The following is a 14966-nucleotide window of genomic DNA, read 5'->3' as shown; positions in this document are numbered from 1 at the left end:
AGTTTTCTTTATAAATGTTTTATTGACGACTACTAGGGCACCGAGGCATGTGAGGCATGCTTATGTGATATGTTTGGCATTGCGGGTGTTACTTCCTGGGTGATTGCAAAGGTAGATAGGGGATGGGCCTTTGGTGATCACGGGAGGGCGGACCACTCAACTATGCCCTTGTTATGATTATTGGCGCTGCCAGGTGGGAGACTTCTTGGGTGATCATAGGGGCAGTCAGAGGATGGGCCTCTAGTGGTCACGAGAGGATGGTTCACTTGTCGGTGTCGATTTCATACTGGCCATTTGATTATTGATATTGATATTATGCAGAGCTCTATCCGGTGCATAGTAGGTGGGTCAAGGGCCCAATGAAATGAAAGATTTCAAGTGAAATGATTTCTAGTCGACTTTGACGAATATTGAAATATGATATTTTTATCGTGTATTTAAAGTAAATGGCATTGTGTCATATGTTGTTATTACTCATGTTCAGGACATGCATGATTTTGCTTACTAAGCATTGGCTTATGTAGTTCTTGCATTGTAGGTGAACATGGAACTACATAGAGAGCATGGCTAGCTGTGGAGCTCCTACAGGATTCCAGAGTTCGATGTACATGGATGACGACCTGTAGGGTTATTTTGTAGGCTGCCATCTGTAGGGTTATATTTTGGAATCCTATATAGTGTACTTTTGAAATGGCCTGTAGACATGTTTATAAGCTCAGAATATATATGTTGGATTATGACGATATGATTTTGGGTTTCGATATGTTATATGATCATGTCACAGGTGATTAGAAGTTAACAAACTAAAAAAAAAAATATGTAAAATTCTATATCTAGGTTGTGTATAGATATCAATGTTAATTTGGGGGTGTGACACAAATGTAGCAATGTTCATACCTATTGAAGTTTGCTATTTGTACGCTAATTTTTGAGACATTGTTTGACACTTGCTTTCTTGTTAAGTGTCAATTGGATGGGAAAACTATTTGAAATTTAAACTGCCCAACAAGGTAATGTCACGTGGCAAAGTGTAAACTAAAGTGTACACCATAGTGTACATGTATCAAGGTCTTTACCGATTGAACTTTGCTATTTGTAACTGATTTTCGACAGCTTGTTTGACACTTTCATTGTTGTCAAGTGTCAATTAGATGGGAAAACTATTTGAAAGTTAAACTGTCCGACAGCGTAACGTATCGTGGTAAAATGTAAACAAAAGTATACACCATAGTGTAATGTAGCAAGGTCCTTACCGATTGAACTTTGCCATTTGTACATAGATTTTTAACACGTTGTTTGACACTTGCAATTTTGTCAAGTGTCAATTGGATGGGAAGCCTATTTGAAATTTAAACTGTCGAACAGGGTAATTTCATGTAGCAAAGTGTAAACTAAAGTGGGTACACCATAGTGTATATGTAGCAATATTCTTTCCGATTGAACTTTGCTATTTGTACACTGATTTTTGACAAGTTGGTTGACACTTGCATTATTGTTAAGTGACAATTGGTTGGGAATATTGTTTAGAATTTAAAATGTCCAATAGGGTAATGTCATGTGGCAAAGTGTAAACTAAACCATAGTGTACATATGGCAAGGTTCTTATCGATTGAACTTTGCGATTTGTACACTGATTTAGGACACGTTGTTTGACACTTATATTGTAGTCGAGTGTTAATTGGATGGGAAACTATTTGAAATTTCAACTATCCAATAGGGTAATGTTATGTGGCAAAGTATAAACTAAAGTGTACACCATAATGTACATGTAGCGAAGTTCACCAATTGAACTTTGCTATTTGTACACTGATTTTTGACAAGTTGTTTGACACTTGTATTGTTGTCAAGTGCCAATTGGATGGAAAAAGGGTTTGAAATTTAAACTGTCCAATTGGGTAATGTCACGTGGCAAATTTTAAACTAAAGTGCACACCATTGTGTACATGTCGCAGGGTTCTTACCGATTGAACTAAGCTATCTGTATACTGATTTTTGACACGTCATTTAACACTTGCATTGTTGTCAAGTGTCAATTGTCAATTGGATGAAAAAACTATTTGAAATTTAAACTTTCCAATCGGGTAATGTCACGTGGCAAAGTGTAAACTAAAGTGTACACCATAGTGTACATGTAGCGAGGTCCTTACCGATTGAACTTTGTTATTTGCACACTGATTTTTGACACGCTGTATGACACTTGCATTACTGTCAAGTGTCAATTGGATGGGAAAACTATTTGAAATTTAATCCGTCCTACGGGGTAATGTCACGAGGCAAAGTGTAAACTAAAGTGTACACCATAGTGTACATGTAGCAAGTTTCTTACCGATTGAGCTTTGCTATTTGTACACTGATTTTTAACACGTTGTTTGAAACTTTCATTGTTGTCAAGTGTCAATTGAATGGAAAAACTATTTTAAGTTTAAACTATCCAATAGGAAAATAACACGTGACGAAGTGTAAACTAAAGTGTACACTATAGTGTACATATAGTAAGGTTCTTACCAATTGAATTTTGCTATTTGAACACATATTTTAGACACGTTGTTTGACACTTTCATTGTTTTCTAGTGTCAATTGGATGGAAAAATTGTTGGAAATTTAAACTGTCCAACAGGGTAATGTCACGTGGCAAAGTGTAAACTAAAGTGTTCACTATAGTATACATGTAGCAAGGTCCTTACTGATTGACCTTTCCTATTTGTACACCGATTTTCAACAGGTTTTTTGACACTTCCATTGTTGTCCAGTGTCAATTTGATGGGAATAGTGTTTGAAATTTAAATTGTCCAATAGGGTAATGTCACGTGGCAAAGTGTAAACTAAAGTGTACACCATAGTATACATGTAGTGAGGTCCTCATGGATTGAACTTTGCTATTTGTACACTGATTTTCGGCACGTTGTTTGACACAATGTTGTCAAGTGTCAATTGGATAGGAAAACTATTTGAAATTTAAATCGTCCGATAGGTTAATGTGACGTGGCAAAGTGTAAACTAAAGTGTACACCATAGTGTTCATCTAGCAAGATTCTTACCGAATGAACTTTGCTATATGTACACTGATTTTTGATACGTTGTTTGACACTTGCATTGTTGTCAAGTGTCAATTGGATGGGAATACTGTTTGAAATTTAAACTGTCCAATAGGGTAATGTCACATGGCAAAGTGTAAACATAAGTGTCTACCATACTGTACATGTAGCAAGGTTCTTACCGATTGAACTTTGCTATTTGTACACTGATTTTCGACATGTTGCTTGACCCTTGCATTCTAGTCAAGTGTCAATTGGATGGGAATAGTGTTTGAAATTTAAATTGTCCAATAGGGTAATGTCACGTGGCAAAGTGTAAACTAAAGTGTACACCATAGTATACATGTAGTGAGGTCCTCATGGATTGAACTTTGCTATTTGTACACTGATTTTCGGCACGTTGTTTGACACAATGTTGTCAAGTGTCAATTGGATAGGAAAACTATTTGAAATTTAAATCGTCCGATAGGTTAATGTGACGTGGCAAAGTGTAAACTAAAGTGTACACCATAGTGTTCATCTAGCAAGATTCTTACCGAATGAACTTTGCTATATGTACACTGATTTTTGATACGTTGTTTGACACTTGCATTGTTGTCAAGTGTCAATTGGATGGGAATACTGTTTGAAATTTAAACTGTCCAATAGGGTAATGTCACATGGCAAAGTGTAAACATAAGTGTCTACCATACTGTACATGTAGCAAGGTTCTTACCGATTGAACTTTGCTATTTGTACACTGATTTTCGACATGTTGCTTGACCCTTGCATTCTAGTCAAGTGTCAATTGGATGGGAAAAGTATTAGAAATTTAAACTTTCCAATAGGGTAATATCACGTGGCAAAGTGTAAACTAAAGTTTACACCATAGTGTAAATGTAGTAATGTTCATATCTATTTTCTTACCGATTGAACTTTGCTATTTGTACACTAATTTTTGACACGTTGGTTGACACATGCATTGTTGTCAAGTGTCAATTGTAAGGGAATACTATTTGAAATTTAAATTGTCCAGGAGGATAATGTCACATGTTAAAGTGTAAACTAATGTGTCAACCACATTGTATATGTAGCAAGGTTCTTACCGATTGAACTTTGCTATTTGTAAACTTATTTTGGACACGTTGTTTGACACTTACATTATTTTCAAGTGTCAATTGGATGGAAAAACTATTTGAAATTCAAACCGTCCAATAGGGTAACGTCATGTGGAAAAGTGTAAACAAAAGTGTACACCATAGTGTACATGTAGCAAGATTCTTACCTATTTAACTTTGCTATTTGTACACTGATTTTTGACACGTTAGTTGACACATGTATTGTTGTCAAGTGTCAATTGGAAGGGAATACTGTTTGAAATTTAAACTGTCCAATAGGGTAATGTCACATGACAAAGTGTAAACTAATGTGTCTACCATAATGTACATGTAGCAAGGTTCTTACCGATTGAACGTTGCTATTTGTAAATTGATTTTCGACACGTTGTTTGACACATTGTTGTCAATTGTCAATTGGATAGGAAAACTATTTGAAATTTAAACCGTCCAACAGGTTAATGTCAAGTGGCAAAGTGTAAACTGAAGTGTACACCATAGTGTACACAGCAAGGTTCTTACCGATTGAACTTTGCCATTTGTACACTAATTTTTGACACGTTGTTTGACACTTGCATTATTTTCTAGTGTTAATTGGACGGGAGAATTGTTGGAAATTTAAACTGTCTAACATGGTGATGTCATGTGTTAAAGTGTAAACTAAAGTTTACACCATAGTGTACGTGTAGCAATGTTCTTACCGGTTGAACTTTGCGAATTGTAAACTGATTTTGGACACGTTCTTTGACACTTGTATTGCTGTTAAGTGTCAATTAGATGGAAAAATTGTTTGAAATTGAAACTGTCCAAGAGGGTAATGTCACGTGCTAAAGTGTAAACTAAAATATACATGTAGCAAGGTTCATATCGATTGAACTTTACTATTTGTATTCTAATTTTTGAGACATTGTTTGACACTGGCATTGTTGTCAAGTGTCAATTGTATGGAAAAATAATTTGAAATTTAAACTGTCCAATAGGTAATGTCACGTGGCAAAGTTTAAACTAATGTGTCTACCATAGGGTACATGTAGCAAGGTTCTTACCGATTGAACTTTGCTATTTGTAAACTGATTTTGGACACGTTGTTTGACACTTGCATTGTTGTCAAATGTCAATTTGATGGAATAACTGTTTGAAATTTCAACTGTCCAACAGTGTAATGACACGGAGCAAAGTGTAAACTAAAGTATACGCCATAGTGTACATGTAGCAAGGTTCTTACCGATTGAACTTTGCTATTTGTTTACAGATTTTCGACATGTTGTTTGACACTTGCATTTGTGTCAAGTGTCAATTGGGCAGGAAAACTATTTGAAATTATAACCGTCCAACAGGGTAATGTCACGTCGCGAAGTGTAAACTAAAGTGTACACATAGCAAGGTTCTTACCAATTGAACTTTGCTATTTGTACATTGATTTTTTACACGTTGTTTGATACTTGGATTGCTTTCTAGTGTCAATTGGATGGGAGAATTGTTGGAAATTTAAATTATCCAACAGGGTAATGTCACGTGTCAAAGTGCAAATTATTGTGTACACCATAGTGTACACGTAGTAAGGTTCTTACCGATGAACTTTGCTATTTGTACGCTGATTTTGGACACGTTGTTTGACACTTGCATTGTTGTCAAGTGTCATTAGGATGGGAAAATTGTTTGAAATTTAAACTTTCCAAGAGGTTAATGTCACGGGGCAAAGTGTAAACTAAAATGTACACCATAGTGTACATGTCGCGAGGTTCTTACCGATTGTACTTTGCTATTTGTACATTGATTTTTGACATGTTGTTTGACACTTGCGTTGTTGGCGAGTGTCAATTAGATGGGAAAACTATTTGAAATTTAAACTGTCCAATTAGGTAGTATCACCCAGCTAAGTGTAAACAAAAGTGTACACCATAGTGTACATGTAGCAAGATTCTTATCGATTTAACTTTGCTATTTGTATACTGATTTTTGACACGTTAGTTGACACATGCATTGTTGTCAAGTGTTAATCGGAAGGGAATACTGTTTGAAATTTAAACTGTTCAATAGGGTAATGTCACATGACAAAGTGTAAACTAATGTGTCTACCATAGTGTACATGTAGCAAGGTTCTTACCGATTGAACGTTGCTATTTGTAAACTGATTTCGAGACGTTGTTTGACACTTGCATTGTTGTCAAGTGTCAATTGGATGGAAAAATTGTATGAAAGTTGAACTGTCCAACAGGGTAATGTAACATGGGAGAGTCTAAACTAAAGTGTATGCCATAGTGTACATATAGCAAGGTTCCTACCGATTGAACTTTGCTATTTGAACACTAATTTTCGACACGTTGTTTCACACTTTCATTGTTTTCTAGTGTCAATTGGATGGTAAGATTGTTGGAAATTTAAACTGTCCAATGGGGTAATGTCATGTGGCAAAGTGTAAACTGAAGTGGTCCTCATAGTGTACATGTAGCAAGGTCCTTGCTGATTGAACTTTGCTATTTGTACACTGATTTTCGACAGGTTTTTTGACACTTGCGTTATTGTCTAGTGTCAATTGGATGGGATAACTGTTTGAAATTTAAACTGTATGTTCACGAAATATTTCTTTCAATTTAAAACTACCACAAGTGTACGGTTCGTAACAAGTAATAAAGTGGATTTTAAAACTCCAAATATCGTCCCTCAGAGATTGAGTAGTTCAATTCTATATAATTTAGCCTTAACCAAATCTAATTGAGTGGAAATATGGTCTAAATGCAAAAAGCCCTAATTTCAATTGAAAAAAAAAACCTAATTTTAACTAAAAAACCTAATTTCTCAATTAGAAACCCTAATTTCTCAATTAGAAGCCCTAATTTTGAAATTTCTCTAATTAAACACCTTAAACACTCAAGTAAATGAAATTAAGCAAGTTTAAAAGCTAATTTATTAAAATGAATCAAACTAAAGTCACTAGGATCACGAATCCCCAATTGAAGTTATAAAACCCTAATTTCATAAAATTAATGATTCGATGAAAATTTGCCAATTCAATGTTCCTAATTCTATCCAATATACTCTCTCGATATATATTAGACCTATTCTTGTACACCACCAGCCTATATCTCTATGGATAATGCAAACATACAAGAATGCATGTAGTTTTGTGAACAATTTAAGAATTACATAAAGCATAGCGGTATATCTCTATCCCCTATCGGACCCTATGTTAATTTACACCTTATCGAACCTATTCCACTTCTCTTGAATGTAAGAAACAAGTCATCAATACTCACACAATCATTGGCCATGCGGAAGAAAATTAATGCATGTAAATCAATCAAATTATCCAACGAATCTTTATATCAAGTTCATGAAATTTAGAATTAAAATAACAAACAACTGTTCATCGATCACCTAGTAAGTGAAAACCTAGCCTAGAAGATTCATAATTATAGAAACAAAACGAAATTAATGAATAGAAAGAATAACACCCGTATGAAAGTTCTTGAAATCTGAAATCTTGAACAAAACCTTGAAAACCCCTTTGAATCCTTGTGAAATCTGCTTCAAGTTCGTGTTCCTTGCCTCCAAAAGTTGTCTTCTTCTTCTCCCTGGACGTTCGACCCTAATTTTGATGAATTTTGGCTTTTATATCATGTCCTTACGGAGCCCCGAAAGAGTTTCAATTAAAAACGGAAAGTCAATTTTTTTTCCAAAATTAAGGCCATGCGACCGCATGGTTCAATTTTTTTCCTCAATGAAAACCCTGCACCACCACGTGCGGCCGCATGGTGTTGTTGCATGCGGCCACAAGGTTGTAAAAGTTACAACTTTGTCATTTTGGTCCCTGAACTCCGTTTTCTCTTTTCTTGATCTCTTTTCTTTCTTTCCTTTGTTCCATTATCACATATTAACCCCTAATTGATGTTTGGGTCAATCCATTCCTTGATCATTTGCTCGTCTCATCTTTTGATTAATTGCAATTTAGTCCTTCATCTTTCACTTTTCTTCAATTCAGTCCAATGTTACTTCTTTCTTCCTCCAATCGTCTTGTATCGTCCTTAATCTCATACTTGGTGTATTTTCATTCTAATTCTGCACTTTAGCTCAACTTTCCAATATTTGCACCTTTGGTCCCCGAACTAGCGCTTTGTTCCGTTTTGATCCTTTTTCGGCTCTTTTCTTCTGAATTCCATCTTTTCCATAGAAACACCTACATTGCATGAATTTAACAAGATTAAGTCACAATTCAACTACTTTGTCCATGTTTAAGTCATGTTTGTGAGCTAAATAAGTGTGTAAAAACACACTTATCAAATCCCCCAAACTTAAACTATTGTTTGTCCTCAAACAATGTAGTGACTTAATGCTAAACAAACATGGATTAATAGCTTGCCGTGTCTCAGGATTGCACTTAGTAATAATAATAGAAACAATATCAAGAGTGCGAGAATTGAATCAACCTTTACTCATCAAATGCAATACTCAACGTGTGTGTGTGAACTCATGCCAACATATCAAGCTTATGATTATCACAAACCCATAGTGGTCAAATTTATCCTTACGTCACTCGAGAGATACACAATCCCCAAATGTATTCTTTTCACACAGTTTCTTCGGGGTGTATTCTAAGGTTAGGAGTTTAAACAATTCTAATCCGTCTCCTCTCTTAGTTCGGATAGAGTTTGCCATTACAAGTTCACATATCAACAAGTAGAGACTCTCCTTATTTTGATTGCTTCAACCCTTAGGATTAAACTAAGCTACTTGCTTCGCATTGAGGTTATAGTTCTACCAATCAAATGTCCAACGAGGGCTTTTATTTTTTTTTTTAATTTTTTTGTGTCATCTTCTCATTTGCTTTCTATATAACCCATGTAACGAGCTTTAGTCGATGACTCCCAAACCAGTTGGCTTTAGGGCACCGGGTTTTAAACCCTTGCAGTCTTATTCACTCGAGTTATAAAGGCTCGATAAGATGACTTTTTATCAACTCTCCTTTTTTCTTGCTTTCTATATGACCCATGTAACGAGCTTTAGGCCGATGACTCCCAAACCAGTTGGTATTAGGGCATCAGGTTTTAAACCCTTACAGACTTACTTACTTGAGTCATAAAGGCTTTTTGAGAGAAGTGATAATTTTCCAGTTTTTACTTTATGCCCCTTCTTTGTTTTTCTAGACATTTGACTTCTAAAACCATCCTCACTTAAAGCTTTCACCTATTTCTCACCTTCCGGGTTTAAACAATCCACACATTTTAATTTCATGCACGGAGCCCCCACTTATCTCCATGTTTTCCTACAATGGTTCAATCATCTCCAAACTGCCTTAAAGTGATATTATGGGTTAATGTTATAGAGGGTTATTCTAGGTTTCTCCTAATTTATTCTAAAAATTCCAATCAATAGCTTAACACGTGACATGAGTGGCGTGCAAAAGAGTGTTAAGCAATGCATCAACAAGTATTAGCAAATTAAATCATGCATTAAATCCATAGTTTCTAGCTTATATATGTCCAATAATCACATCATATCTGGCAAGGCTACCAAACCACACAAGCATGTAAACGTTCATAAAGATTCACTCATCAAGCATGCATCATGCAAAAACTTTTCAAACTTACCGATGGATTGTAAATATGCAAAATAATTACATGCCGAATATTTGTTTGAAATTATGCTACCATCCCCCAAACTTATACAATACATTGTCCTCAATGTAAAATGTAAAGTTAAAATGGCAGAATTTAAAACATGGACACAACTTGGCAATAAGAGATTAACAAAACTCCCATGATCAATGCAGTGGCTGTGGTGTGAAGCTGGGACCTGCAGCATCATCTTCAGGAGGAGGTGGGAGGCGAGATAGGACTTGTGTTAGCAACTCGGACTGCTGTGCTTGCTCAGCCTGAATGGCTTGAAGAGTACTTTCCATATTTCCCAAGCGATCCCAAGTCTCGTTCACACGCCACTATGTACCATCCATTCTCCCAGCGTACATGTTCAACCTACCATTCATAATCTCTACTTCCCTTCTCGCAGCTGTGGCTTCATTCAAAGCACCTCTTGTGTAGTCTCGGGAGGAGTAGAGGTCTCTCTGCACCTTTTCAACAGTGGTGGTCATTGTCTCGAACCTCTGCTGGAGGTTTTGTATGTCTCTACTAGTTCCAGTGGCTGTGGCAAATATCTGTCGAAGTAGCTGCGAATCCATCTCAATTGGTTGTGGCGGGGCTTGTGGTAAGTGTAAATCTTCAGCAGCTTGTTCTTCTTCCTGCGCATTTTATCTTTGCTGCTCAAGTCTTTCTTGTTCTCTCTTCCTTACCCTAGCTCGTTCCTGAGCTTCAAATGTGGTGAGCTTTATCAATGGGCTTGATTTCTCAGGCATCTCTCCTGCCTCAACTGTAACACCAACAGCAAGACATATCCCGCTAATCAGACTAGGGAAAATCATCGAAGACCTCCTATCTCCCCAGGTTCCCAAATTGTGTATCTGGTCAAAAATAAGAGTAGCCAAATCAACTTTGCATCCCCGGACTAAATGATATATGAACCCAGTAGTTTGATCCATGAAAGTTGTCCGATGCGATGTGGGTTCGATGTTATGGCACATGGAGACCCAAAGGATGGCTATGGAGGGAGTAAGCTCAATTTGATGCCACTCTGCAGTGGGTAGGGGCCAAGCATTCTCTCTTCCCAAGAGAACCTCTGCCACTTCATTCCAGTTGAATTGAGCTGGAATCGGGACCACATTGTCCAAATTAAGATTGTAGAAGTCATGAATGATGGCTGGGGAGAACATTATCCACTTACCTCGCACCCATGTCTGGTGTAAGTGTTCAGAACCCGGAGTCTCAATTTCACTATTGAAGTTTGCATAAAATTCATGGACTAAACTTTCATAAATCGGGTGTGGCTTTTCTACAATCTTCTCCCATCCACAAATTTGTATCAGATTTGGCAACTCAAAACCACGAAAATCATCTAATCGGACCAGTCTCTCTGGTCATGCCCCAATGGCGTATTATGTTCTCATACCAAGCTAACATTTTGGCATCATGGAATCTTCGCACACCGCCTACTAGCTCTCTGGTGTGGGCTGTGCCGGAGGAGGAACCAACTTTTTCTTTACCTTTTGATGTTCTCTTCGTCGGCATCCTGCACAAATAAGGAACGAAGTGTATCAAGTTTGTGAAATAAGGAAACGATGAAGAATATCAATGTCAAGCACAAATCCCCAAAACTTTCTTCAAAATATGTGCAATATTCAACGCATGGAAGTTAATGTAACATCAATATTTCATTAATGAGAAAATTCAAAATTATGGCTCTAACATGCATTTTTTTTTTAAATTCGACCCATGATCAAGTGACCAACTTCAGCCCCGAGCATCATCTAAAAATATTAAAATTTCCCCAAACAAGGTCCAGGCATATGAAAGTACTCATTTTGGCCTAGCATGTATCCAAATTTCACGACAATCAGAGGTTGTTTGGTAAGGAAAACACATGGACGAAGTTAGTGACGAGGGTTGACATGACTTAGCAATTTATGTGGTTTTGTGCACATATATGTGAGGCTAACGTTTTCCAGTGAAATTCCTAGAGATTTCTCGACTAGTATGCCTCACATTAACAATGTAAATCATCACACGAATGAAAAGTTCAAAATTTAGAATCATATGTCTCTTTGACATTTAATCGAACACGTTGTGTGCATTGGAAATTTCCTTTACTTTTTTTTTGATTTACACTTAGGGCTAGTCCACAATTCACAATTCAACATTTTACCCAATTCGAAAATGGCAATAACATCAAAGAATAGCTTCATATTTTGCATAGAAAGTAAATTTCGTACCTTTAGATCTTTGTGAAAGGAAAATGGAACCTTTACTCCAAAATGCTTGAGAATTTATGCCAATGATGTGAGTAGTGTAGTGTGGTGTCGAGATTAGATAAGTGTGGTGTGATTTATGTTATGTGTGAAGATGGAATTTGGGATGAGAAATTCGTGTGCTGATTGATATTGGGGGAAATGGGTTGGTTTAGGAAGTGACGGGTTTAAAACCCGTCACTGTTACACCATGCGGCTGCATGGACAAAACCCAAATTTTTTTTAAAAAACAAACTTATAACTTTAACCCCCAACAGACCATGAATTTTTAAAAAAAAAAAATTCCTACATTGGTTTTCAAATTCAAAATTGACTCGACTCTACATATTTCAAAATTTTTTTATTTTTTTTCAAAAAAATAAAACGAATGACTTTGAACCCCGAAATTCTTTACTTCACACTCAAACACCAAAAACATTTTCTTTAATCCCAACTCATGCAACTATAAACATGTAGTGCCTAGACTATCATGCGTGAATGATCGACGACCTAATAAATCATACGAAATGTAAACAAATTCCAAAATAAATGCAATAAAATAAATTGAAGGATACAGTGAGTTGCCTCCCACCCAGCGCTAGTTTATAGTCGATAGCTCGACTTTCCTGCATCTTCTTCATGTTGGGTTGTTGAGTTGCACAGTGGACTTCTGCTTAGGGAAATTACAACCCCAATAGTGTTTCAATCTTTGCCCATTGACGATGAAAGTACCTTTGGTCTAGTGACTCACTTCAATAACCTCGTATTGCATCACCTTAGTTATGGTATAGGGACCCAACCACCTTGTTCTTAGCTTTCCTGGGAAGAGTTTGAGTCTAGAATTGTATAATAATACTTTTTGGCCAACTTCAAACTCTCGCCTCTAAATGTTTAAATCATGCCATCTTTTGGTGCGCTCCTTGATCAACATTGAGTTCTCATAAGCTTCCATTCTCATCTCATCCAATTCATTAAGTTGCAGCAGTCGTTTTTCACCAACAGCTTTGAGATCCATATTCAATTGTTTCATAGCCCAATATGCTCGATGCTCCAATTCCAACGGTAGATGATACGCTTTCCCAAAAACCAGGCGATATGGAGACATTCCTATTGGTGTCTTAAATGCTCTTCTGTAAGCCCACAGTGCATCATCAAGCTTCTTAGACCAATCTTTTCAGGATGAGTTCACTGTAACTTCCAGTATTCTCTTTAACTGCCCATTCGAAACTTCAACTTGCCCATTGGTTTGTGGATGATATGGAGTTGCTATCTTATGTTTCACCCCATATTTATTCAACAGCTGCTCTAATTGACGATTTATGAAGTGTTTGCCCACATCACTTATTATTGCCCTCGGTGTACCATATCTTGTAAATATGTACTTCTTCAACAATTCTATCACCACTTTCGCATTGTTAGTAGGCAATGCAACAGCTTCCACCCACTTAGAGACGTAGTCAACGGCCATCAAGATATATTGATTTGAGTATGACGGGGGAAAAGATCCCATGAAGTCTATTTCCCATACATCAAATATTTCAACCTCCAAAATGAAATTTACTGGCATCTCATTTCTTCTTGAGATATTTCCGTTTGGTTGACATTTATCGCATCTCTTCACATACTCGAATGTGTCTCTGAATAAAGTAGGCCAATAGAAACCCGACTGCAGTATCTTTGCAACAGTCTTTGAAGCTCCAAAATGCCCAGCATATGCAGAAGAATAACAATGTTCTAGAATCTCTGGTACTTCATCTTCAGGAATACATCTTCTGATTATCTGATCTGTGCCTCTTCTGTAGAGAATAGGATCCTCCCAAAAGTAATACTTCAAGTCTGCGAAGAACTTCTTTCTTTGATGGCTAGAATAGTCTGGTGGTGGGATGGACTTAGCAAGGTAGTTAACGATATCAGCGTACCATGGGACTATTTCTACTCTAAAAATTTGTTCATCTAGAAAGATTTCATTGATGTCAACTGACATCTCAGGTTCATCCCGTTCCAATCTTGATAGGTGGTCGGCTACCACATTTTCACTGCCCTTCTTATCCTTGCTCTTAATATCAAACTCTTGCAACAACAATATCCAATGGATCAATCTCAGCTTAGCATCCTTCTTTGTCATAAGATACTTCAGAGCGGTATGATCCGTGTAGACGATAACCTTAGACCCAACAAGATACGATCTGAACTTGTCAAAAGCATAAACCACAGCTAGCAATTCCTTCTCGGTCGTCGCATAGTTGATTTGGGCATCGTTCAAAGTTCTACTTGCATAGTATATCACATGAAAGATTTTATTCTTTCTTTGTCCCATTACTACACCAACTGCATGATCACTCGCATCACACAATAGCTCAAAGGGCAAATCCCAATCAGGTGACACAATCACAGGCACTGTTGTGAGTTTTTCCTTCAAAGTATTGAACGCTATCAAACATTGATTTTGGAGAAGTCCTTTATAAACCTCCTGTAAAACTCTGCATGCCCAAGGAAACTTCGAACTCCTTTTACTGATGTAGGTGGTGGTAATTTCTCAATAACCTGAATTTTCGACTTATCCACCTCTATCCCCTTTACCGATACTCTATGTCCCAAGACTATTCCCTCTTGAACCATGAAATGACATTTCTCCTAGTTCAATACTAATTTCGTTTCTCTGCATCTTTGCAAAACCAAATTCAAGTGATCCAAACACTTATCAAATGAGGTCCCAAAGATCGAGAAGTTATCCATAAAGATTTCAATGAATTTCTCTACCATATCTGAGAAAATTGCCATCATGCATCGCTGAAATGTGGCAGGAGCGTTGCAAAGTCCAAATGGCATTCTTCGGTATGCAAAGGTGCCATAGGGGCATGTGAAGGTGGTCTTCTCCTGATCATCCGGTGCCACTGTTATCTTATTATAACCCGAATACCCATCCAGAAAGCAGTAGTGGGAATGACCTGCCAATCTCTCCAACATCTGATCTATAAACAGAAGAGGTAAATGATCCTTCCT

The 14966-nt window shown here is 36.9% G+C and overlaps 1 protein-coding gene across 1 annotated transcript; it reads right to left on the bottom strand.

The window, feature by feature from the left end:
• Window positions 1–13137: 13137 nt before the first annotated feature.
• On the bottom strand, window positions 13138–14582 carry LOC111371030 (uncharacterized protein K02A2.6-like). Its single transcript, XM_022992950.1, has 5 exons — window positions 14431–14582; window positions 14001–14230; window positions 13811–13916; window positions 13566–13759; window positions 13138–13478 (listed from the first exon to the last, which is right to left on the bottom strand). The coding sequence occupies exons 1-5, from the start codon at window positions 14580–14582 to the stop codon at window positions 13138–13140; spliced, it is 1023 nt and encodes a 340-aa protein (XP_022848718.1).
• Window positions 14583–14966: the final 384 nt, after the last annotated feature.

The sequence above is a fragment of the Olea europaea genome, chromosome 22, assembly GCF_002742605.1.
Source record: "Olea europaea var. sylvestris chromosome 22, O_europaea_v1, whole genome shotgun sequence".
Classification (NCBI taxonomy): Eukaryota; Viridiplantae; Streptophyta; class Magnoliopsida; order Lamiales; family Oleaceae; genus Olea; species Olea europaea.
Note: the sequence above shows the minus strand (reverse complement) of the source record. Positions and strands in the feature narration are given on the sequence as shown.